Source organism: Chlorocebus sabaeus, chromosome 28 (genome assembly GCF_047675955.1).
Source record: "Chlorocebus sabaeus isolate Y175 chromosome 28, mChlSab1.0.hap1, whole genome shotgun sequence".
In the NCBI taxonomy this organism is placed as follows: domain Eukaryota; kingdom Metazoa; phylum Chordata; class Mammalia; order Primates; family Cercopithecidae; genus Chlorocebus; species Chlorocebus sabaeus.
In genome coordinates, this window is record NC_132931.1 from 21,680,833 (window position 1) to 21,706,793 (window position 25,961).

At 47.0% G+C, this 25,961-nt stretch overlaps 1 protein-coding gene across 1 annotated transcript; it reads left to right on the forward strand.

Moving 5' to 3' along the window:
* Positions 1 to 20,763: 20,763 nt before the first annotated feature.
* On the forward strand, positions 20,764 to 21,493 carry LOC103243796 (large ribosomal subunit protein uL23-like). Its single transcript, XM_037995218.2, has one exon. It carries the CDS (start codon positions 21,146 to 21,148, stop codon positions 21,491 to 21,493), a length of 348 nt encoding a protein of 115 aa, XP_037851146.1. The 5' UTR covers positions 20,764 to 21,145.
* The last annotated feature ends 4,468 nt before the right edge of the window (positions 21,494 to 25,961 follow it).

The following is a 25,961-nucleotide window of genomic DNA, read 5'->3' on the forward strand; positions in this document are numbered from 1 at the left end:
AGTGCCAGGAGGGGAAATCATGAGAGAAAAAGCAGGAGTACAGACCATGACGGAGGGAAGTGCGGGCACCCAGAAGAGAGGCTTCAGGTGGTCCTGGGCTGAGGCAGGGGCTGGGTCAGGGGGAACAACTGAGGCTGGACGCAGAAGAGAACAGGGTGACCGGGCATAAGGCCAGGGGGAGACACTGAGTCTCGGATGGAGAGAGTGTGAGTTGGGCGTGAAAATCCTAGAGAAGCAGCTGTGGTCTGAGCTGCCAGGCACCAGGAGTGGGAGCTTGAGCACAGCTGCAGCCGCCCACCTGAGAACAGCGCCAGCCCAGACCTCATGGGACGTCCTCCATTTGCACTTGCTGCTTAAGGTCTCAGGGTGTCAGAGACGAGGACGTGTGTTCATGTGAGATCCTCTTCCTGGCGGGTCAGCTCATGAAGCAGGGAAGGCCGCCCAAGCTGATGCTGAACTCCCAGAACTGCCCTCGACTAAGGACGGAGCCACTCCTACTCCTGCTGCCCTCCGCCCCCACCTTGCCTAGTTCGCAAGACAGGAGGAAAGTGAGAAAGAAACAAAAGTAAGATAAATAGCCGGACAACCTTGACACCACCAGCCGGCCCTAGGAGTTAAAAAAGTAACAATAATAACATCAACCCCTGGCCTAAACTACTTGTGTTATCTGTAAATTCCAGACACTGTATGAAAAAAAACATTGTAAAACTTTCTGTTCTGTTAGCTGATGCACGCAGCCCCCAGTCACGTTTCCCACGCTTGCTCGATTTATCACGACCCTTTCATGTGGACCCCTTAAAGTTATAAGCCTTTAAAAAGGCCAAGTATTTCTTTCTCGGGGAGCTCGGCTCTTAAGACACGAGTCTGCCGACGCTCCCGGCCGAATAAAAATCCTCTTCCTTCTTTAATCCAGTGTCTGAGAAGTTTTGTCTGTGGCTCGTCCTGCTACACTTCCAAGCAGGTCTCTGAAAGGGGACCGTGAGCCCCACTGCAGGAAGGGACAAAGCTCAAAGCACCAATTCCCATTTTATCCTGGAGACCTAAGAGTCCTTCAAACATACAGAGGTTTTTTGAGTTAAAGAAGAGGAGAAAATGTCAAGAAAAAGGAAAGGATAGGAATAAAATAGACCTTGAAAACCCAATGGAAACAAACCAAATTTGGCTTCTGATAGTATAATTTCATAATGCTTCATTGAAGTGTCATGTACTTACAGAAAGTGCTCAGCAGATTTGGAAAACCTAAGCTCGCCCTGCGGCCATTACCCGGACACTGGAGCAGGGTGTGCGCCGCCCCCAGTGCCTCCGTGGTCCCTCCAGTGTGGCCTCCTCCAGGGAAAACTCTGTCCTGATCTCAGCAGCACGGACTGGTTTCTTCGTGGAATTTCTTTTTCCCGAGGACCACAAAGGAAGCAGGGAGGCAGGGAACGGGGGGCAGTTTCCCGTCTTAAAATGACTTGACTGGAGGGAAAGGGGTTACAGGCAGGAACCCTCAGTGAGCGCCGGGGAGCCGCACAGCCGTTCAGCGTCGGTCAGGGAGCAGCCACAGTGAGGCCGAAGTCGCAGCTCACATTAAGAACAATTTGCAGTTTTAGACCACGTTTGCACATTCTTTTTAAAAAATTATGTTCTTGCATTATTTTTCCATATGGATTTTTAAACATGGGAGTGTTTAAGTCGATTGGATGGAAGTTCAACCTGGTCGTGATTACCTTTGACTTCATGAATTAATGAGTGCTAAGTAACTTACCTTTCCTTTAATCAAGAAGTAGTGGCCCTGCCTGCGGGGTGGGGGACACAGGCTCAGAGTGGACCACGAGCTCCGGATCACCTCTTCTGGTGCACATGTCCTGCTCTCAGGCCACACATTCACAGGGTCAGGCCGAGCGGCAGGGAGCACAGCCCCACCCTGTTTCCCTTAAAGTAGGGTACAGAGAATTGACCTAGTGGGGTCACAGAGAGCACCATGAGCCTGAGACCCAGGCTCCGGTCCTACCTTATCACGAACTTACTGTGGGCCTCAGCCTGGCCAGACCTCTCTCCGGGTCTCTGTTTCCCCATCTGTATAATGAGGCTGCATCTATAGTGTTGGGTGGAAATTGAGTAAGGATTAGAGGGATGGGGGGTGGTTCGCCAACTCTGTATCCCTCAACAGAGCAGAAGGACAGCGTCCAGAGAGTCCTTCCAGAGGGCCCTGGGCCCATTGAGTCCTAGGAGGAAGAAACTCCCATTATCACAGTGTGTGCTGTGCAACCCAATAGCCTGGCTCACTGTGTCCGCTGGAACCACCGTCCTTGGGGTCAGCAACCTGGACACAGCCATGCTGTTCACAGAGAAGCAACTTTTCCTGGTTTCTCTTTCTCCTTACCTCAGGGACGGCAGTGTTAGAACTACACTCCCCTACACCAGCCAGGTGAGTGACTGTGGCCTTATGACTTGACAGGTCAGCTGACATGCATTTGTAATGAAATCTATGAAGTGATAAAGCCACAGACTCCATTGCAAAAAACATTAGCAATCTCTCCTCGCTAAATCATGACTTTGATAAAGTGATTTCCATTCAAAAGACGTAGTGCAATTATGGTGCAGAGCTGAGATCCCAGCACAATTTCATTTACAATCAACCTGGCGTCTCCAATGCACTAACTGAAGCATTATCACTATTGTCTTCCGTGTGAAATACGCACAAAGCATATTTCCTTCCCTTTATCCCACCCAGGAAATAGCATATTCTGGACATGTAGCATTCCAATGAATGTGGCAGAAGGCCACGGTGACCACCGACCCTCACACCTGAGAGGATCCTGAGGCCCATGGAGGTGGAGAGACTGCCCAGTGCACACAGCTCATGTCAGTGCCTCTGTGATGGCTTTGCCCCCAGTGACTGTCACCCCAACATCTTACTGACACACAGAGCTCCTGGCTCCGTCCTGCCACCAGCAAACTGTGCATTACCAGAGTCTCCTCCCCGCTGCTGCACTTGGGGGTTATAAAGAGCACTTAGGCCTGCAGTAGCTACGATTGCACTGCTTCACTCCAGCCTGGGCAACAGAGTGAGACTTCATTAAAAAAAGTCCATGGCTAACTTGATGCAAGAGCAGCACCTAAATCATAGACTAGAAAAAGCAGCCATCACATGTGAGAGTGAAGCTTCAGAAACTCTCTTTTGGAGGTAGGAGCAAGGCAAAGATATGCCCTCTTCCCTTTCTATGCAACCTCTGGTAGAGTTCCTGGCTTGTGCAATAATGCAAGAAAATAAACTAACTGTGGAACAATGGGTCAGGAATAAGATGAAACCATCATTCTTTACTGACACTATGAAAATCTACATTTTAAAAGGTCATAACAAATGAGAGAGTTCAACTGGACACAAGACCAGTAAACAAAACTGTCAGCAGTACCCAATTCATAATTATAAAAAACAAACAATTTCATTTGACATCAACAAAGTTCTCAGTTACCTAGGAATACACCAAGTAAGAGAAGTGTAACAGCTTTATGGAAAAATAAAAAGATTGGTGCAGAATACTTTTAAAGATCTCGATAAAAGGGGAGGTGTGGGGAGACCTGTGGGGTAAAGCGATCAGGTCTCCCCAAGTGAGATCATGAAGTCCATGCCGTTCCCACAAGCGACAGTCCTGGGGGCACCTTCACATGCATCTTTGTTTACGTGCTTTTTAAAACTTGACTGGCTGACTCCAAAAGCAATACAGGACAAGAATAACCAAGATAATTTGAAAGGAGAAAAAGTAAGTTCAGGATACATTATCCCAGATATGAACACATCAGATAAACCTGTTGCAATCACAGCCACATGATATCTTTGTAGAAGAGACAAATAGACCAATGGAAAAGAATACAGAGCACCAAAGAAGACCCTCCCATGTGCCAACACTTCGCCTATTAGGAAATAAATAAATGTTTGGGCAGCTGGCTCTTCATTTGGAAAAAAGATACCTTTAGAGCTCTACCTCAAGTCATACACAAAGGTTATTTTCAGGTGTACCAAGAAACTTTATAAATATTGCAAGATTTTTAGATGAAAATATAAGAAAATATATTCTGAATACATTTTGTGGATTTCACAAAATACAGAGAAAAATCACATGATCAAAAGATTAATAAAATTGACTAAAATTTAATAATAAATGTATCTATAACAAATTTTAAAAAATAATAATAAAATCTAAACTTTCCCTTCCACAAATGATATGGAGACTAGGATAAGGTATTTGTAGAACATCTTGTGAATGAAGATTTCTGCTGAGAGGACTTAAAGGTTTTTAGGTGGTGCTGGCCCCCTCTTGAGTCTGCTCGACTCTTAGGTCAAACTGGTTTCCCTGTACGGCTGAAGCATCGAGTGCCTTTCCACTCCACCCTCACAAGTGTGCAGAGGCAGCTGACGAGTGCTGTCACTCAGACTGAGTGCAGAATTCCACACGGGGACGTGTCTCCCATGAGCCAGGCAGCAGGAGCATCCACACACTTCAACAATGCTACTCCCGTCACCAGCTTCCCAAGAAAAGATGGTTATCTTCAGAACGTGCTGTGTTATGAACATGACACAATCCATTATGTTAGTTAGCTTAATGGATTCATTATTAATTCATTTTCACTAGTTAATTACTTAATGTAATGGTTAATACTGAGTGTCAACTTGATAGGATGGAAGGACGCAGAGCATTGTTCCTGGGTGTGTCTGTGAGGGTGTTGCCAAGGGAGATTCACATTAGAGTCAGGACCGGGAGAGGCCAACTCCCCTCCACCTGGTGGGCACCTGCTAATCAGCTGCCAGTGTGGCTGGGATAAAAGCAGGCAGAGAAATGTGGAAGGACTAGACTGACTGAGTGTGGAAGTGTAGCAGGACGAGACGCAGACAAAACTCCTCGGACACCGGATTAAAGAGGGAAGAGGTTTTTTATTCAGCCGGGAGCGTCGGCAGACTCGCGTCTTAAGAGCCGAGCTCCCCGAAAAAGAAATACTTGGCCTTTTTAAAGGCTTATAACTTTAAAGGGTCTACGTGAAAGGGCCGTGATAAATCGAGTAAGCGTGGGAAACGTGACTGGGGGTTACATGCATCAGTTAACAGAACAAAAAGTTTTACAATGCTTTTTTCATACAGTGTCTGGAATTTACAGGTAACACAAGTAGTTTAGGCCAGGGGTTGATGTTGTTATTATTACTTTGTTTAACTTTTAGGACTGGGTGATGGTGCCAGGGTTTTCTGGCTATTTATCTTACTTTTGTTTCTTTCTCACTTTCCTCCTGTCTTGTGAACTAGGCAAGGTGGGGGGAGGAGGGCAGCAGGAGTAGTAGTGCTCTCCCTCCTTATCACCCCCTTTGAGAATTTGCACTAATTAGTGGGAGTTCTCACTTTTATTTTTATTTTCTGAGTCTCTTTGCAAGATAGAACGGTAGTGTTTTATGTCATATACTTGTGCTGAAGTTTTCTGATGAACCATGGTAGCTACAAAACCTTTTATCATTTGAAGGAACAAGTGTAACACACAGGGGAGCAGCAAGTAACTTTCTATTACCAGTAACATACTTATAATGAGGGTGTTAAATTTTTATAGCTGGAAACTATTTTCTAAATGAAGACCTAGAATCAAACCTGTGTTAAACTTGTACAGGCACATGTATCAACTTTGTCATGTCCTAAGCAGGTTAGTTTTGTCACTGCATCTTAAAAGCTTTTTCTTAGCGAGTAACAGTTTTTTTTTTAATAACAGAAGTTTTTAAGAGCCAGATACTTGAACTTGAGGCATCTGTTTGGGGAAAGAGTTAAAGTTATCTTGAGGCATTAACTCTTTTGCTTCTCAAGGCCATTGGTCTCTTATGTTAGCCTTTTAATAAACATAATATGAAGAAACATCTAGGCTGACAGCAATGTTTTCAGCCAACTGAGCAAATAGGCTTTTTCTGTTTTTTACTAAAGAAAGAGGTTCTGGTAACTTCTGGTTTATATGTTTAAAGAATGACTGTAAGACCCGGAATTGTTGCTGGGCTGGACAGGTCTGGGTTTCCTAAGTAGTATGTGTAGAGTGGGGACACCTTATATAGGTGTTTCTTCTAGCATGGTTATGGGGGATAGTAACAACAAAACAATGTACAGCATATTCATATCCAGCAAGGGTAAAAGAGGTCCTTACTTTGGGAAAAGGTTGAACACAGCAACAGAACAATAGGAAAACAGTTAGTATTGTGGGAAAACTATTAAGATTTTTAACTACATTTGCTTGCTTCATGAGTCCTCAAGCTTCGGCTCTGCGTAGACTAGTCAGCTGCCAGTGTGTGACTAGAGCAGGGCTTGTTGTCTCCTCGAGCTTCAGCCATGCGTAGACTGGTCAGCCTCCGATGTGAGACTAGAGCAGGGCTATTGTCCTCAGCAGCAGCTTGGTCTCATCTCAGGATCGGGTTGGATGATCTGTGTCCTGCTGGCTGGTCCACTTGTCCTGAGCTGCCAGTGTTAGCTGACTGTGGTGGATCCAAGACACAACACCTGCAACTTTAACAGCAGTGGGAGTGGACAAGGTTACAGTATAGAGCCCATCCTATATGGGTCTTAGAAAAATTAGATTTTACTTTAAACAGAGTCAGTAGATTTAAAGGGGTGTCAGGCTTATAGGCATTTCTATTTATTTAATTATGAACACTTTGTATGGCTACTTTTAAAACCTGCATTTGCTTTCTTAAGGTTAATTTCTTTAGTTTCTGGAGGTCACCTTTAATTTGACCTATGATTTGGGGGTGGCCGACCAAACAAAATTTTATAGGGCAAATACCTAGTTTGTTTGGTGGGGGTGCACCTGACTCGGAGGAGGACTATAGGCAAAAACCTGATTTTTATCTTAAATGAGCAAACAAACACTAGCATGTACAATAGTCTCCAGCATAGGGTAGTTCTATAAAGTCTATAAGCAAGTTTTCACAAGGTATGGCTCTTTTTACTGTTTAAGTTGCTTAGAGGAGGGGTTTTTCTCCCCACCCACCCCCCTTGTAACTCTATTTAGTGGCTTAGCCTTCAGTGAGAAATTGGAATCCAGACACGGCAGAATCTTGCTGCTTTTAACTTCTAATGTGACCATGGGCTCCTGGGAGCCTAATGAGAAGGTACTTAGTCTGCCCCAGTCTTTACATTTTTCAGCTCCTGTCAGTCTGATCAGAGCAGTATTTGGTTCCTTCAAGGTGCAGCAGCCCTTGGCCAATGGCCTCTTTGTCTTGCGGCCTTGGCCATTTCCTTTATTGCCTTTTTGAACATTTACTCTTCTAGTGTCCTTTCTTTTTGCATCTTGCACATTAATCTCTCTCTAGCCTCGTCCAGCTCTTGAATCCTTGCCTAACTTGACTTCTTTTACATTTACATCCACGTCCACGTCTTCTCACATGACTAATTTCTCTCTCTTTTTTTTTTTACATTTACTCTTAGTCTTTCTTTTTCTTTTTGCTCTTTCCCAGTTTACTGATGCCCAAGGCTGGTCCTGTAGGTCAGGTCTGCCAGAGTAAACTGAGACCAACACTTCTACACAATTATGCTTGACAGGGCTCTCTGATACTGGGAGCAAGGTGGTGGGTTCAGGGTGTTACAAACTTCAATAGTTATATGGGGATTTTCACAGAGCAAACTTTGGTACTTGGTGAGTCTAACATTCATTAACCAGTGATGTCCTTTAGTATTCATTAAAGTCACCACAGCATGGGGGGCCTTTGTGTTCAAGTTTTGCCCAAGAGTCAGCTTATCTGCTTCTTGTACTAGCAGGGCAGTTGCTGCCAAGGCCCTCAAACACGGGGGCCATCCTTTAGAAACCCCGTCTAGTTGTTTAGAGAGGTAGGCCACCGGCCTCGGCCAGGGCCCCACAGTTTGGGTTAAAACTCCAACTGCCATCTTTTCTCTCTCTGACACATACAATGTAAAAGGCTTTGTCAGATCGGGTAGCCCCAGGGCTGGGGCTGACAGAAGTTTTTCCTTTAACTCATGAAAGGCTTGCTGTTGTTGGGATCCCCATTCAAAAGTTCCCAGTCCGCCCCTTTGTGACCTCATACAAAGGCTTGGCTAATATTGCAAAGTTTGGGATCCACAGTCTGCAAAATCCCACAGCTCCTAAGAATTTTCTCACCTGCCTTCTGCTCTTAGGCTCCGGTAGATTGTAAATGACTTGCTTTCTTTCTGATCCCAGGCTGCGCTCCCCCTGTCGGATAGTAAATCCCAGGTGACGTACCTGCTGTCAGCAGATCTTAGCTTTTTTCTTGGACAATTTATACCCACAGTCCTCCAGGTGCCGGAGTAGGGCATCTGTTCCTTTGGCGCACCCGACTGCCATGGGGTGTCCCAGCAGAAGGTCATCAACGTACTGGAGCAACACGCAGCCTAGGTCTCTGGTGGGAAACTTCTGGAGGTCTCGAGCCAATGCCTTCCCGAAGACGGTGGGGGAGTTCTTGAACCCTTGGGGAAGCCAGGTCCAAGTGTACTGAGTAGTGACACCTGACTCCAGATCTTCCCACTGAAAGGCAAACAGCTTCTGGCTCTCAGGGGCTAATCTGATGCTAAAGAAAGTGTCTTTCAGGTCCAAGCAGGTGAACCAGGTGTCCTCAGCTGGCAGCAACCCCAACAATGTGTACGGGTTAGGTACTGTTGGATGTAAAGTCACTGTAGCTTGATTAACCAAGCGCAAATCCTGCACTGGCCTGTATTCCTTGGTCCCTGGCTTGGGAACCGGCAGGATGGGAGTATAACGGGTAGAAAGGGCACACACACACCTTTTCAGTTTATATCAAACCAGATTCAAAACGAAAATCAGAGTATCCAGAAATCCAAGCCAGGTCAAAACCAAAACCAAAGTATCAAACAATTCAAGTCAAGTCAAAAACAGAAACCAAAGTATCAAGCAATTAATTCAAGTCAGAAACAAAAACCAATGTGCCGGTACAGGCACGCCGTGGGTGATCAGGCCACGCTTCCACCAAATGGAGTGGGCAAGTTTCAAAGACCAGTCTTACCAAGTTTCAGATGTCCGGACTTAAAGTGCCAGTTCCTTCCCAGTGTTCAGCGACTGTGTTGATCCTCCATGGGGGCCTGCTGTGCACTGCTCTGAGGAGGCGTTCCACTGGGGCAAATGCCTACCCGGGAGCGCTCTCAGGATCCGCATCGCTCAAGCTGTCCAGAGTCCCCTGAAGGGATGCTCTACAGGGCAGGCCTAAGCTGCCTAAGGGGCTGCCTCGATCGTCTGCTAATCACCTCGATTCCGGGTCAGGGAACCAAGAAATGTAGCAGGACGAGCCACAGACAAAACTCCTCAGACACCGGATTAAAGAAGGAAGAGGTTTTTTATTCAGCTGGGAGCGTCGGCAGACTCGCGTCTTAAGAGCCGAGCTCCCTGAGAAAGAAATACTTGGCCTTTTTAAAGGTTTACAACTTTAAGGGGTCCACGTGAAAGGGTCGTGATAAATCAAGCAAGTGTGGGAAATGTGATGGGGGGCTACATGCATCAGCTGACAAAAAGTTTTACAATGCTTTTTTCATACAGTGTCTGGAATTTAAAGATAACACAAGTAGTTTAGGCCAGGGGTTGATATTATTATTACTTTGTTTAACTCCTAGGGCTGGGTGGTGGTGCTAAGGTTGTCTGGCTATTTATCTTACTTTTGTTTCTCTCTCTCTTTCCTCCTGTCTTGTGAACTAGGCAAGGCGGGGGGAGGAGGGCAGCAGGAGTAGTAGTGGTCTTCTTCCTTAGAAGAACTAGACTGACTGAGTGTTCCGGCCTTCATCTTTCTCCCATGCTGGATGCTCCTTCCCCTGGATATCAGAATCGGAGTTCTTCAGCTTTTGGACTCTTGGATTTACACCAGTGGTTTGCCAGGGGCTCTTGGGCCTTCGGCCACAGCTTGAGGGCTGCACTGTCAGCTTCCCTGCTTCTGAGGTTTTGGGACTCAGACTGGCATCCTTGTTCCTCAGCTTGCAGCCTACTATGGGACTTCACGTTGTGATCCTGTGAGTCAACACTCCTTCATAAACTCCCTTCCATGTACACATCTGTCCTATTAGTCCTGTCCCGCTAGAGACTAACACACTTAGGATTTTAAATTGTTCTCCATTTTCATTTGTAACGTGGTAAATGTCAGCAGATAAACAATGCTCATCAGGGTTCTCAATCACTTTTTTTCATTGACACATAATGGCACATATTCGTGGAGTTCACAGGGGTGCTGCAGTACACAGAATGAATCGAGGATTAGAACAGGGTGGCAAACACATTCATCATCTCAAACGCGATCATTTCTCCTCCTAGCTATTTGAAACTATAAATTATCGTTAGCTACAGTCACCCTACAGTGCCAAAGAACCACAGAACTTATTTTCCCATCCAGCTGTAATTCCATGTCCCTTAACAAATCTTTCCCTATCCGTCCCCCTCCCTCCCCTTCCCAGCCTCTAATAGTCTCTGTTCTACTTTTTACTTCTATGAGATCAACATTTTTTAAAGTTTCCACATATGAGTGAGAACATTCGGTATTTAACTTTCTGTTCCTGGCTTATTTCACTTATCATAATGTCCTCCAGTTCCATCCGTTTTGCCATGAATGACAGGACTTCATTTTTTTTTTAACAGATGACTGGTACTCCACTGTGTGTATACACCACATTCTTTATCCAGCCATCTGCTGTTGGACACCTACGTTGATTCCATATCTTGACTATTGTGCATAGACATGGGGCTGCAGATACCGGTTTGATATACCGATTCCTTTCCTTTGGATAAGTGCCCAGGAATGGGATTGCTGGATCTTATGGTAGTTCTGAGGTGGGGCAGGTGAGCCCCAAAGTGGAGCTTAGTCCGCAAAGGTTCTTGCCTTTGCCCAGGAAAGAATTCAAGGGCAAGCCAAAGGAGGAAGAAAACAGCTTTATTTATTTATTTATTCAGAGACGGAGTCTTGCTCTGCCACCCAGGCTGGAGTGCAGTGGAGCGATCTCGGCTCACTGCAATCTCTGCCTTCTGTATTGAAGTGATTCTCCTGCCTCAGCCTCCCAAGTAGCTGGGATTACAGGCACACACCACCACGCCCAGCTGATTTTTGTATTTTTAGTGGAGACGGGGTTTCAGCATGTTGGCCAGGATGGTTTCGAACTCCTGACTTCGTGATCCACCCACTTCAGCCTCCCAAAGTGCTGGGATTGCAGGCGTGAGCCACTGCACCTGGCCAAAAACAGCTTTATTGAAGAGGCAGTGTTACAGTTCTGAGACTGCCTCCGTGGAGCAGAGCTACCCTCTCTGCCCTGTAGGAAGAGGGGAGCAGCTCAGGGCAGTTTTGTAGTCATATTTAAACCCACATTTAATTTCCTGCAGATTAAGGGCAGTTTATGCAGAAATCTCTAAGGAAGGGATGGTAACTTTGGGGTCACTGAGTCATTGCCCTGGAAAGGAGCGGGAACTCCTGGTGTTGCCACGGCAATGGTAAACTCACACGGCACTGGGGGTGTGTCTGAATGAAAGTTGCTTCTGCTCCAGCCCTGTTTTAGCTAGTCCCCAGTGTGGTCTGGTGTTCGAGCCCCACCTCTGGAGTCAGTCCCACCTCCTATCTCAGTTCTGTTTGTAGTTTTTTGAGGAACCTCCACACTGCTTTCCACAGTAGCTGTACTGGTTTACATTCCCACCAACAGTGTAAAGAGTGCCCTTGGTTATTTTATATCTTTCTGATGAAGCCATTATAACTGGGGTGGGGTGATATATCAGCATTGTGGTTTGACCCTGAGAGGAAACAGGTTGAGCATCTGTGGTGCTGGTAAGTTCTTGAATGCCAGCCTCAGGAGTGACCCTCTAGGGTCATGCTTCTAGGACGATAGGGTTCGAGGAAGGGCTTCCAGCCAGGGGCAGACCTTACCAACGTGTAGACCCTGGCAGCAGGAGAAGAATTAGATGTGGGGGAGGAGGGTCAGACGGGAGAGGATGCGCTCGTGGCAAGTGCCCTACCTGCAGACGCTGCAGTCCTCCCTGCAGTCCAGGCCCACTGCACCACAGGGAGCAGCCTGGCAGCCTTCTCTCAGGCGCGGCCCTGCTCAACACCTCTTGTGCATGTGGAAGGGGCTCTGTGCCCTGCAGAGGAGCAGAGGAAGGGGGGATACAGGGAAACTGAGGCAGGTAGCAAACTAGGTGGGCCACAAATGGCTGGGATCTTCCCTCCACCGTCGTGTGTGGGCTGGCTGGTCACTGTCCCCAGAGCCTCGACATCTGTACCTGTGAGATGACACCTGCCTGCCCACCTCTGAGCATCCCAGAGGTGCCGCCGCCCTGGATGAGGCCAGGCTGCTGGAAAGGGCTCCAGACGTTGTCACACACCGAGTGGGACAGGATGAGCGTTCCAGCCTTTCACTGAAAGTTCTTTTTATACGTAGCTGCCAAACACCTTGGTGTGTGGACCATTCCTCCAAGCCGGGAAGGAAGTTGTCCCACCCAAAATGGAGCAGCGTTGGGGCTCAGCAGGAGACTGTCATGCCCCCAACCCAAAGCAGGTGTGTGAGGAGCGGGCAGCAAAGGGGATGCTGGCCCCCATCCCTATGGGTTTCCATTCACAGCAGGACTCCCTGGACGTCCTCAACCAAGTGGCCCCTGAGTAGGGACCTGGGGACTGACTGGCATCAGCCGACATCAGCTGGAGCACACGTCAGAGAAACACAATCCACTGGCCTAGAGCTCCCGTCCCTGCCCTGTCTCTAACTTGGCCTTTGATGCCTTTTATTTTTCTTTCCTCAAACGCACATTATTAACTGCAGATGCCCAGCTGAGAAGATGAGAGAAAGTTAATGAAATTACATGAATGCTTTGCTGAGTTCCCTTTCACACCACAGCTTGTTAAGTTAAAACAGCAGCGTGAAGGGCGAAGTTCTCTGTGAAGTTTCTGGATGTAGTCCTGGCCTCAGGGAGGCTTGTGAGGTGGTCAAGGAAGCCTGGTAGAAGGTGGTTCATGGTGAAGACACCAGTCACACGTGGGCCTTCCTGTGTGGCCTGTTCTTTCCCTTGCTGGTCTCCTGTCTCAAGTGCTGCCATCCCTGCTCATCACGTCTGTGGGACCGACCACTCCCTGCTTTGACACACCCCCTCCTTGTCCTCCAGCCTGGGTTCAGGGACTGACCTCTCCCTGTTTTGACACCCCTCATTCCTTCCCGCTCCTTGTCCTCCAGCCTGGGCTCAGGGATTGACCCCTCCCTGCTTTGACACACCTCACTCCTTCCCGCTCCTTGTCCTCCAGCCTGGGCTCAGGAGCACTCTCCCACAGGACTGTAGGGTCATTTCCATGACTCAGTTCCTGGTTTGCATGTCACCCCCCACCTCCCTTTCTGCAACTGCCTGTCCTCTTCATATCCAGTTTTTATTTCTCATGTTTTTTGTTTATTTTCCCTGTAGACGTGTGAGCCCTGTGAGGAAGGAAACCCCAGCTGTGAGACATTGACTAGTGTGTGACCTCGAGCAAGTTGCCACCATCAGTCAGATGGGTAACGTGGTGCCTGCCTTTGGGGCTGTGTAGGGATTGAATGAGCACAGCTGCATGTTTGTGAGTGTCTAGATGTTAAGTGTGTTAGTCTTAGAGCATCGCACATGGTAAGCGCTGTTATCATGACCATTGTCGGCATTCACTTCTGTGTACCCAGCACCTTGCACAGAGCCTGGCACGTGGGAACCCAGGCTGACAGAATCTAGTACACGGAAGAAGGAGTGAGCTAGCGGAGGAGTGACGGTGTCCGCACACGGGAGCTCACCCAGCATGGTGCAAACGGTGCTGTCAGCCCGAACTTCTGGCATGTAGTTGCTGTTTGTTTCAAGTTCCTCGAGTGAGTAGTAAATACTTCAACCAGTCAGAGTTCTCAAATAAAGCTCAGTGAACATGTGTAGTGATTCATTCAACGTTTACTCTGTGCCTACATAAAGTAGGCTGAGGCTAGAAATGGCAACTAGCACATGTAGCGTGCCTTGGGGATCGAAATATAACGGAGGACACAGGGTGTGAAATGAATTTTGCAGGCATCTGAGGCCTAAGATTTCAGGGAAGCGGCTGTGGGACTGTGGGGCCACTGGTGGTCCTTCCAGATGCTACAGATGACTCCCTGTGGCCCCTCTTCCCACAGTGGGTGACTTTTACGAAGTCCTCGGTGCCTGCACCTCAGCATCAGGCAGCCCAGCTTGAACCGCAGCCCCTTTACTTCACTTCCTCAGCTGTGAAATGGGAGCAGGAATGGCAGAGCCTGCTTTGGAGGCTGTCTGAGGACTGAGCGGGAAGCTGCATGCTGTTCACGTCTCTTCCTCTTCTCCAATAGTCCTTATGTTGTCCATGGCGTGGGCTGGCCAGCACCAGACCTCAGGGCTTCTTTTTTTTTTTTTTTTTTTTTGTGAGACGGAGTCTCGCTCTGTCGCCCAGGCTGGAGTGCAGTGGCGCGATCTCAGCTCACTGCAAACTCCGACCTCAGGGCTTCTGATTGTGCTATTTCAGCTTCAATGAGACTCATTTTTCCCACTGAAAGCTCAGGTAAGTCCCTTACCTCCCCAAAGCAGCACCCTGTGAAATCCTCTTCTTGCAACTGCGTCAGACAGTTCTCTCTGTAGGTTTAATGAACGATATTATGCATTTATTTCACCTACTGCAGCCCAGGGTCTGGGGAAAGGCTGAGGGTTGTCTGAGGGCTGTGCTAGATGCTTTTTCAGGCTGCCAAAGCCTGTTCTTGGAGGCAGCTGACCTCGTCAAAAAGAGTTCAAGCAAGGGGCTGAGGGGTCACTTCTCCCCAGCAGAGCAGACCCCGGAATCCATCTGGCCTTCCTTGCTCAGGCTGGGGACCCCCCGCCCCAGCACCCATCCCGCCACATGAGGCTCTGGTCTCCATGTCTGTTCCTTTACAACAGTTTACCTGGAATGCCCTCAGGGAGAGAGGACTGCATCCAAGGGAAGCCTGTGGGAGGTGCTTCCACTTCTGCCATGTGCTGACTTCTCCAAGCTTAGCCTCAGGACCATTGAGTCTCCCTGGCTTTGATGGCAAGGACCAGCTTCATGCCCCACTTCTTTGTGCCTGGGCATGAGATGGACAGGACACTGGTCCCACCATTCCCAGTGCAGGCATCTGGGGCCCAAGCAAGGAGCGCTTTAGTGTTAGGGAGGGGCTAACACTAGTTTGCTTCCAAGTTAAACTATAAACTAAATTTCTCCCCAGATTAGCTTAGCCTCTGCCCAGGCATGAGCAGGACAGCCCACCTGTGAGGCTTCAGGCAAGGTGGAGTCAGTCACCCATGGAGGAGTCACTTCCCTCGCAGTCGTAAGCTTTGCAGAGGTGGCTGCAGTCTCTCTCTCTGGTCAGAACGCATGGTGCAGCCATCAGAGATCTTTGCCAATGGACAGTAGCAAGATGGGTGGAGAAAAAGACTGGAATGTGGAGAGTCCCACCTCACTGAAGGCCGGTGGAGGGCATGGCTTGGCAGGATGGTGTCCAGTGTGGAACACAGGAGGAGCCCCGGCGAAGGGAAACCAGGTCGGGAGCATCAGCCGTGTGAAATCATGGAGGGAATCCTTGTTCTCCCGCTGCCTTCTTGGGTCTACTGTCTCCCTGTCCCTCAGACGCTGTCCCTCCTCGTGGCTTGCTGACTGTGCTTTATGAAACTCACACTCACGGTTTCCCGTGTTTTCTGAAGCACTGGTGAGTCTGATTCTGGACTGGTTTTGTTTCCAGATGGTTCCCTTCTGTCTTTTTGCTCCCCACTTCCAGCAGGCACGAGGTTTCCCAGGGCCTCAGGTGTTCTGTCTGCTCTAGGGGAGGCTGGGATGTCCAGACTCTCCTCACAGAAGCTGAGATGTTTTGCTGCACCTTAGGGAATGGGGAGCAGTGGGGAGTCATGGAATCCCTGGTCTCTACTCCACCCCTGAGCCCCTGCTGAGAGCCTCCCTGGGGGTGGCCCAGGCCGGAATCTCCCCATCTGGCCCTCCTCGGGGCTCCTGCATCTGAGACAGACAATCCTCTGCTTGTCTGCTGTTCCCCAGCATGTTTCCAACTCTGGCAAAAAGGACAGGAAAGTTGAGGGTCCCCGTCCAGTGTGTGTCTCCAGGCACAGAGTCTCAGCACCAGCTCTCAAAGTTCCATTTCCTCACCTGGGCAGCTGCAGTAGGCGGGGGAGGAGCCAGGAGTGCAGCAGCGCCCTGAAACTTCCCAGGGTAGCTGGTTTTGGGGGTTATCACATTAGTTTTCTCACTCCAGTTTTAGCCACTGTAGACCAGTTTGTTCACAGAGTTTTACCAACGGCTCGTTTCATTAACTTATCAGAGGGGGGAATTCTGAGGTCCCTAAACCAGAGGCTTTCATGGATGTGGCTCCCACTGCGACCCTGGCAGGGAGGGCCCAGGAGTCCCAGGTGGAGCCTCTGACCTAAGGCCTTTGGCTCTAGAGCCTGGAGCCTCGCTGCAAGGCTGCCTGCGAAACAATCCAGCCTGGAGCCCAGGCTGCTGGTTATCTGAAGACAGCCTCCCCGTAAGATTTCTCTGAGACAAGAAACAATTATGCAAATTATTCTAATTCTGTTTTAAAGAGTAGAGAGATTGATTGCAGAGACAGACCATTGACGCGGGCAATGCAGAAGGTGTTTCCACGCTAATCTGCCTTCAAAGGAGAGGGATTTTGTTTGTAAACTTCAGACTCAGAAAATTGATTGTTCTGTCAACTTTAGGTAATTATCTGTCCTCCCTGAGGCACTAAGCTTAGCAGAAATGTTCTTTCTCTGAATCAGTACTGGCTTTGGATCTCTGTTGGGTTCCCTGTGGAGTCTAAATCAGAGATTCTCCCCAAAGCAGTGGATCAGGAGCCTTCCTCCAGCCACAGTGTCCACCCTGCCTGCAGGAGAATGGACAGAGGGACCCTCACTCTGGATGACTGAAGAACTAGAACCCAGGCTTCCTTGATCTTCTCTCTCAAAACCCTATGACATGGAGACCCTCCCCCAGCTGAAGGGGCAGGTTCGTGCTGTAGAGTGGGGGGAGTCAGCGTGGGTGGCACGTGAGTGTTTAGCTCAGGTGTGGGCCTCACGAAATAGTCAAAACAAGTCAGCCAGGACTGCAGCAGCCTTCACTGGGTGAGAGACACTGGCACCATGGCCCCAGCCTGACAGCTGGGCAGGCCACGTAATGTGTGGGGCCGAGTGGAAAGGTTGCTCAACATCATGATCTTCCAGGCAGCAGCAGCAGAACGTTAAACTATTCTGGGGCCCTTCTGAGCACAGGGCTTGGTATGACCACACAGGGATACCTGGTAGGCCAGGTGCAGGGACAGAGCAGTCTGCCCTGAGGCCCGCAGGTCCCCCCCAGTCAGTGTCTGGCACCAGCTGGCCTGGCTCAGTTCCAGGGGACTCCCAAGGCTGGAGGCCTCCCCGGAGCATCATCCTCAGGGATTTCCCAACAGGAGCAGCCTCTGGCCTCAGATCTGTCCTTGCTTGACTCGTAGATTATCACTCAGACTGAGGAAATTAACAGTCAGTGATTCCTGAAAGGGTGCCCAGTGCAATAGATAATTTTCAAAGTGAGTTCATCAGGAGATTTAATAGCCAGGCAATGTCCATTAAAACAGCGACAAACATGGGGAGGAACGGAAAGTTCCGAGCGGAAACTCAAGCTGGCTTGACCGTTGTTCTCGGGGGCAGAACAGAAGTGGGCATTTTCACTCTGGGGAGGCATCAGCGATGCCTTCACACAGCCTCTCAGCCGGTTCCTCCTGGGTCCCGGGCCACAGGCGTCCCAGTGTTGCCGGCCTCAGAAGACATCTGTCGGCAGGTTCTGCAGAGGTAATCTGAGACTGTGGGGGATGAGCTGCAGGATCCCATGCGGGGAAAGGCAGGAGGCAGCACCAGCTCCTTCACCAGGACCTGAGGGAACTGTGGCTTGTTGGGGGCCCTTGAGGACCTGGAGACCCTGTACGGTGTTTGAGGAGTCTGGCTACATCGGTTTATTCCAGTTTAGGTGGCTGAGGGGAGTCTCAGTGAAGTCTTGGGGGTTCAGGGCTGCACTGCCGGCCTCTGGGACAGCAGCTCCAGTGTCCCCAGACCCAGGCCTTGCTCCTCCCTGCTGAAGAATGCCCACTCCACTCCTAGATGTGTACCTGTCCTGAAGACACCCGGTCTCATGCTCTTCTCTGCAGCACCTGAATTGGGCATTCCTGGGTGAATCAGTTTAAGTTACTTTCACTTTTATCCACTTTGTTTCCATTATTTCAGCCATGCATGTCCCTTGCATATGCAGGATGACGGCATCTAAGAATAAAGGACCATGAGTCAAAGTGTTTCCTCTTCCTTCCCTGTCCTGACCTCCTGATCATGAACTAGTAGAAATAGATCGGCATCTCATGTTGTGTATCTTTTGATGCATACAGATAGATGGTTATATTCATATAAGTAAACCAGTGCATCCAGCACATCATTTCTAGTTGTCATCCCTAGTAAGTTTGCATCTGGTAAATGCCAGTGTTTCATTAAATGGCTACATTGCACATGAGTCCATCTGTGTGGCAGAGTGTGACAGGTTTTGTACATCCTTTATAAAGACACTCTCCAATGCTGCCTTTTAAAATACAAACGTCAAATGCTGTAACTAACCAAACTACGCCTTGTTGGAGGACTGACTTTTCCAACAATGACTTTACGAAGGGCAGTGAGACACGTCAGATCTCCCAGTGGCCCCCAAGTAGGGATGGTGACAGCCAGCGGTTCTTTACTGACACTCACTCCGTGGCAGGTTCTCCTGCAGCCCTGGTTGTGGGCAGCCCTCATCTAACAAGATACTTCTGTCCATGGGTGGAGGACAAAGGCCTACGGGCTTGGGGAGAGAGTTCTTCCATCTCCTACATGACCTTCACCTGCTCACCTTTCCCATGAAGTGTATCTAGGTTGGAAGGAGATGGGGATTCCCACGGAAGCCTAGTCCCTAAGTGACGCCACTGCTGCCCTCACCAGAATCCCCCGGGCTTGTTCCACAACGGTCCGTCATGGGGTGTAGAGGCAGACGCAGTCTTGTGTGTTCTAACTTGTTCCACAACGGTCCGTCACGGGGTGCAGCGGCAGACGCGGTCCTTTGTGGTCTAGTCACATCTGTCCTACAGTGTTGCATTCTTCTAATTTCTACACACATCTTTGCATAGGCACGTTCCCATTGTTCCCATGCCAATGAGTGGTCTGCAAGGTTCCAGAGTGTTTCTTTAGTCGGTGTCATGCTGTTGGATATTCGGGTTTTTTAACCTAGTATAAATAACATTCACATTTCTGAAAAACAGAAGAGTGTTTGTGATTAAGATATCATCTTAGTGGATATTAAATTGCTGCATCTGATTTCATTTCTCTTTCCCAAATAAAGGGTCAGTTGTGTGGGCTAGTCTTATTCTGCACATCCCAGAGGTAGAAAGCGAGACCTCCTGCCTGCCTTTCATGGAGCATGAGATTATGGAGGTGTCCAGTCTCAGCAAACAGACCCCACATTCATTTCCTTCACTGACTCAGACGCAATATGTGGACAGGCCCAGATATTATCTTTCCCTCACGTTCATTAACCTCCGGAGGTTACGTATCACCTGACACACAGAAATGCAGGCTCCCCATTTGGCTAAGCATCAGGTGCAGCCACGGTGCTTAACTATGTGCACGTGACAAGGTGCTACCAGATGCCACCAGCACTGACAGACAGCGAGCCGACCTCATCAGATCCCCAAATGAGAAGGAACTCTATGGAGCCCAAAGCTGCCAAGACGGGTACAGCAAAGCTTGCAGCTTTGCACGTGAGTCACCCTCAGACTCAGCTAGTTTATTCTCCTTTGCAGTCCGTTCTGAAAAGTCCAGGCAGATTGTGGCTAAAGACTAGAGAATGGAAGGTGGAAGGCAGTTGGTGCTGGAAGGAGAGGCACGCTGGTGGCATTGGCAGGGAGGAAGAGAGTGGAAACTGAGCAGCAGGTCTGAGAAACCAAAATGCTCAACAAATGAGGGCAGGTGCCATGGAGATACTTGCCTGGGTCCAAGAGCCTAATTACCTTTTTGTTCCATAAGTTCACGCCCTGCAGTCATCAGGGAAAATAAAACATTGACTGGTGGTCAGTCTTTTTGCTTTCTGGCAGAGATGTGTGGAACTTATTTTTGAAATGTGTCGAGAGAGTAACTACCTGTAAAACATCTGTGGTTAAAACCGTGGCTGCACATTCTTCCCTCTGTTCACCAAGCTTCTCTCCCCAGGTTTGGAAGAACTCCCGTGTGTGTATTCCCATAGCTCTCCTCGGATAAACAGGCAGGCAGACAGATGCAGAGTTGCTGAACGGCCCTTCTGTGGTCAAAGACAAATGATGTAATACAAAATCAGGGCCTTCTGAGAAGCACCAAGGCTGTCCTGGAGGGATGCACTTTCCAGTCTCTGTGAAAAAGACACCCTTGGCATTTCTGCAAGAATCTATGTTTCTCATAGTACACAGTACAGTGTGGTACTTTCTCATAGTACACAGTACAGTGTGGTACTTTCTCATAGTACATAGTACAGTGTGGTACTTTCTCATAGTACATAGTACAGTGTGGTACTTTCTCATAGTACACAGTACAGTGTCGTTGTTTCTCATAGTACACAGTACAGTGTGGTACTTTCTCATAGTACATAGTACAGTGTGGTACTTTCTCATAGTACATATGTTTCTCATAGTACACAGTACAGTGTCGTTGTTTCTCATAGTACACAGTACAGTGTCGTTGTTTCTCATAGTACGTAGTACAGTGTGATAGGCAAAAACATGTTTATTAACAGGCCAAAATATCTAGTTTCTCTGTAAAAATAAGAAGCCAAAAGTATATAAACTTGAATTACTTATGTCCAGTAATTAATGTTTTAGTATTGTATCTTATTTATAAATGATATAGATATTTAATGGAAATATTTTACCTAGCTTAACTTTAAGGTTAAAAATTACCAAAAGTATTTTGGAAAGTACTATTAGGCAGATTTACTGTAAAAAACTTATTATTGAAATAATGTATTTCGCTTTTCACAACATGGCACCAAAGCGAAGAAGGAAGCTCCTGCCCCTCCTAAAGCCAAAGCCAAAGCAAAGGCTTTAAAAACCAAGAAGGCAGTGTTGAAATGTGTCCACAGACCCCCAAAAAAGAAGATCTGCATGTCACCCACCTTCCAGCATCCAAAGACACTGCGACTGCGGAGGCAGCCCAGATACCCTGGGAAGAGCGCCCCCCGGAGAAACAAGTTTGACCACCATGCTATCATCAAGTTTCCACTGACCATTGAGTCAGCCATGAAGAAGATAGAAGACAACAACACGCTTGTGTTCACTGTCGATGTTAAAGCCAACAAGCACCAGATCAAACAGACTGTGAAGAAGCTCTGGGACATGGATGTGGCCACGGTCAACATCCTGATTCAGCCTGATGGAGAGAAGAAGGCATATGTTCGAATGGCTCCTGATTACGATGCTTTGGATGTTGCCAACAAACTTGGGATCATCTAAACTGAGTCCCGCTGGCTGATTCTAAATAGATGTATATCTTTTCACCATAAAAAAAAGGAAATAATGTTTTTCATAAAAATGACGACTTAAAGTCTTAAAGCTTATAGATTTGATTCTAATTATCTAGTAAGTATAATATTAGCTTCTTGTAAGCACTCAAGCAGAATAGAAACTTGTTTGTTGGCGGGGCACGGTGACTCACACCTGTAATCCCAGCACTTTGGGAGGCCGAGGTGGGTGGATCATGAGGTCAGGAGATCAAGACCATCCTGGCTAACACTGTGGAACCCTGTCTCTACTAAAAATACAAAAAAATTTAGCTGGGCGTGGTGGTGGGCGCCTGCAGTCCCAGTTACTTGGGAGGCTGAGGCAGGAGAATGGCATGAACCCAGGAGGTGGAGCTTGCAGTGAGTCAAGATCGCACCACTGCACCCCAGCCTGGGTGACAGAGAGAGACTACATCTCAAAAAAAAAAAAAAAAAAAAAAAAAAAAGACTTGTTTGTTTTATATTTAATAGTGATAACTCTGAAGACATAGTTGTTTTATTACACAAAAAATATTAAATTTATCTTATTTAAGTTGTATCCAAATCATGTTAACTTGAAAAACATTTGTATCGGTTCCTTTTGTTTGGGAGTTTGGGGAATATTTATTTATAAATGATTATTTTTTTCCAAGCCAAGTTAGAATAGAACACTTTTAGAGGATTTTATAAATGAATTTTGCAATGCTACATTTCTACTCATTGGATTACAAGTTCTCAGGCATCCCAAATGATTAACAAAATGAAGATTTCTAGGGCTTCTGTGGGAGAGTATGGAAGGTCTTTTTGAACTTTTTAATGCTGTCAAATGAAGAATGATGAGCTTCATAAATTCGGAAAGGAGAGATTTCATTATGTTTTTGTTTTTTTTGAGTCGGAGTTTCACTCTTGTTGCCAAGGCTGGAGTGCAGTGAAGTGATCTTGGCTCACTGCAGGCTGCACCTCCCAGATTCAAGGGATTATCCTGCCTCATCCTCCCTAGTAGCTGGGACTACAGGCATGCGCCACCATGCCCAGCTAATTTTTGTATTTGTAGTAGAGATGGGGTTTCACCATATTGGCCAGGATGGTCTCGATCTCTTGGTCTCAGGTGATCCACCCGCCTCAGCTTCCCAAAGTGCTTTGATTACAGGCATGAGCCACTGCACCCAGTGAGAGATTTATTTCCTATAAAGGGTTGCAGCCTGCAGGATAGTCCTGACAGGCTAGGAAGCATAACCTCCAGCCAGAAGTCAGAAAGAGACACTTAAAGGGAGACGTAAAGGAAATAGTAATGTATACTGAGTGACGTGGCCAAATACACATATTTAATAAGCTCTAGGAGGAGTCATGCGTATTTCTGTAAGGAGAAATGCATGCATGCGCAATTGAGTTTCTTGCTCCTTCATGGGTCCAATGTACAAAAAAATGGCAGTGTTAGCATGATCCCAGGGTGGAGTTTTCAGCCTTCTGACATTAAAAGATGAAGCTGAGGATATGAAAATTCGCTCTGTGCATCCTGTGTACGCTGTCCAGAACCTCTCCATCATGGGTGGTCTCTTATCAGGCAAGAGAGGAGAGGCAGCTTCCGGCAGTTGGTTGAAATCAGTGGTGGAGTCTTTTGAAAGGCTTGTTTCTGTTAAATCCTTAGGGAGGAAAGCCTCATCATGGTTAGCAAAGGAGGGGGTATAATGAGGTGTATCTGACCCCTGTCATCCCATCCTGCCCAACTTGTAATAGGGGAGGGAAAATAATTTTCTCTGTACCTTTACGGAATTCTAAGATGGGACCCTCTGTAAATCTGAGAACTCAGTTTTGAAAGTCACTCTGGGATCCCCTCAGCCAAGAGTGGGTCTGTTCAGTCAGTTGGGAGCTTAGGATTTCATTTTCATTTATCAGTGCTAATGGGAATGAGTAGGCTGTCTTCCTGGAAGCTGAATTTGAAAGAAACTCCTTGTATGGGGTTAATGGCAGCTGTATTTTCTGGGAGCTCTGCTTTAATTAGATAAAGTAAGTTCTGGTAAGATTTCTTTCTTTATCTTTGGTATCTTAAATGTTTTCATTTAAATAATTTTTATAACAAGCCTTTTTTTTTTTTTTTTTTTGAGACAGAGTCTTGCTCTGTTACCCAGGCTGGAGTGCAGTGGCACGATCTTGGCTCACTGCAAGCTCCGCCTCCCAGCTTTATGCCATTCTCCTGCCTCAGTCTCCCAAGTAGCTGGGACTACAGGTGCTCACCACCACACCCGGCTAATTTTTTTTTTGTATTTTTTTTTAGTAGAGATGAGTATGGTCTCGATCATGTTAGCCAGTATGGTCTCGATCTCCTGACCTCGTGATCCACCCGCCTCGGCCTCCCAAAGTGCTGGGATTACAGGCATGAGCTACTGTGCCCGGCCCCTATGACAACTCTTGATATCTGAGTGGGTTCCCACACAGTCATCTGTTGTAAGACTTTCTGATTCCTTTTTTTCCTTTGGTCATTATGAATAGGGCTTCTGTACATAATTGCATGGTAGCTTTTGTTTGGAAATAATATCAAAGTAGCTGTCAACATACTTATGAATGTGATTTTTGGATTGTAAGGTGAGACTTGTTTAGCTTTGGGAAAAACTGCCCAACTTGTAAAAGGGGAGGAAAAATAATTTTCTCTCTACCTTTACGGAATTCTTAGATGGGACCCTCTGTAACAAATTACAGATTAAAATGAGAAAAAAGTAGACAAGTTTAAAAACATGTATACCTTATGGATACATGGGCAATACTCAGGGAAAAATGAGTAAATCCCCAGCAGGTGGCTTTCAATTCAAGTGTAAATGCTATCTTCAACTTAAAGAAGATTTGAGGCTCAGTAGTGGGGAGGTAACAAGCAAAAGCACAGTAGACAAGGGTAAGTTTTCTTATACAGACTTAACTCCATGCATTCTCTGTTGATAAGACTCTTTAGTGATTTAGTCATCCTTCTCTTCTTGGTTGGTGCCAAGAGAGAGGTCTTTTAAATGGGGATTTCTTTTATAGATGTAAATTTTCCTTACACAAGGGTAACTTCTACTCTGTTTTGAGAACTTCCTTTTTTAGCATTTTTTTTTCAAAGTAATCAGCTCAGAATAATTCTTATGCCAAAGGGACATATTTTGGGGTGGCATATTCTGGTTTCCTACCATCATATTTTGGGGTGGCATATTCTGGTGTTACACACTGTCTTCCACCAGCAATGAAAAGAGTTCTTGTTTTTCCTCCAGCAATTTGTCATTTTTTTTAGAGTTTATCAGTTCTAACAGATATAGACCAGCTGTGCTATCTCATTGTGGTTTTCAGTTCTCTAGTATGTTGAGCATGTTTTTGTATGTTTACTTGCTGTCTGTAGATGGTCTTTGGTGAGGTGTGTGTTCAGAACTGTGTGCATTTTTAATTGAGCTGTTTAACTTATTGTTTAGTTTTAAGAATTTTGTATATATTTTGAATACAAATTCTTTCTCAGATCTGTATTTTGCAAAATTTTTTTTTCAATATGTGGCTTGTTTTTTTGTTCCCCTAACAAGGTCCTTTCCAGAGTATAAACTGTAAATATTAAGAAATCCACATTGTCATTTCTTCTGCGTATATCAACCTTGTGTGTCATTTGTTAAAATTCATTACCAAACCCAAAGGCACATAGCTTTTCTTCCATAGCTTCTTCTAGAAATTGTACAGTTTTGCATTTTTAGTGTGAGGATGATTTTGAGTGATTATTTGTGTAAGTTGTAAAGTTTTCATCTACATGCATATCATTTCCTATGGTTTCCAATAATCCAATAATCACTATTTTTGGGAAAGACACAGAGTAGTGGGCTCTGTTAGAGCAGATAGACGGCTAGACATGAACAGGAGGGGGAGCTCCTGAAAAAGGGAAAGTCTGGGAAGGCTCACCTGGAGGGACCACCAAAAATTCACATTTAGTGGCATCTGTAATGCTGGAGTGGATGGGCACTTGTCAATTGTGGGTAGGAGGGAGAAGAGGTACCTATGCAGAAAGAAACACCCTAGAAATCCTCTTAATATGCCCCAGTCATCATTCAGTCTGCAATAATAATGTCACAATATTGCTAGCTACATGCTGATAAGGACAAAGGGGACATTCTTAAAAGAAACCTGGCACCATGAGTATAGATTAGGGCAGAGAAGCACATTCAACACATTCAAAAGAGATAGACGAAGTAGGTCCAAACGTGACCACTGTCAGCCTGCCTGGGATGGCGGGAAGGAGTCTGGTGCCAGAGTGGATTCGGATGGATCACCACACACATGCCTCATCCAACAGTGAGGAGGTCCCACAAGCCTAAGTGGGGCAAGTTGGGGACCTAAGGCAGTAGCAGGAAAACCAGACAAAGAAAACAGGGGGAGACTTGAGACAGAGGCAGGAATGTGAAGAAGTCCAAAATAAAATTCCCTGCACAGGACTCTCA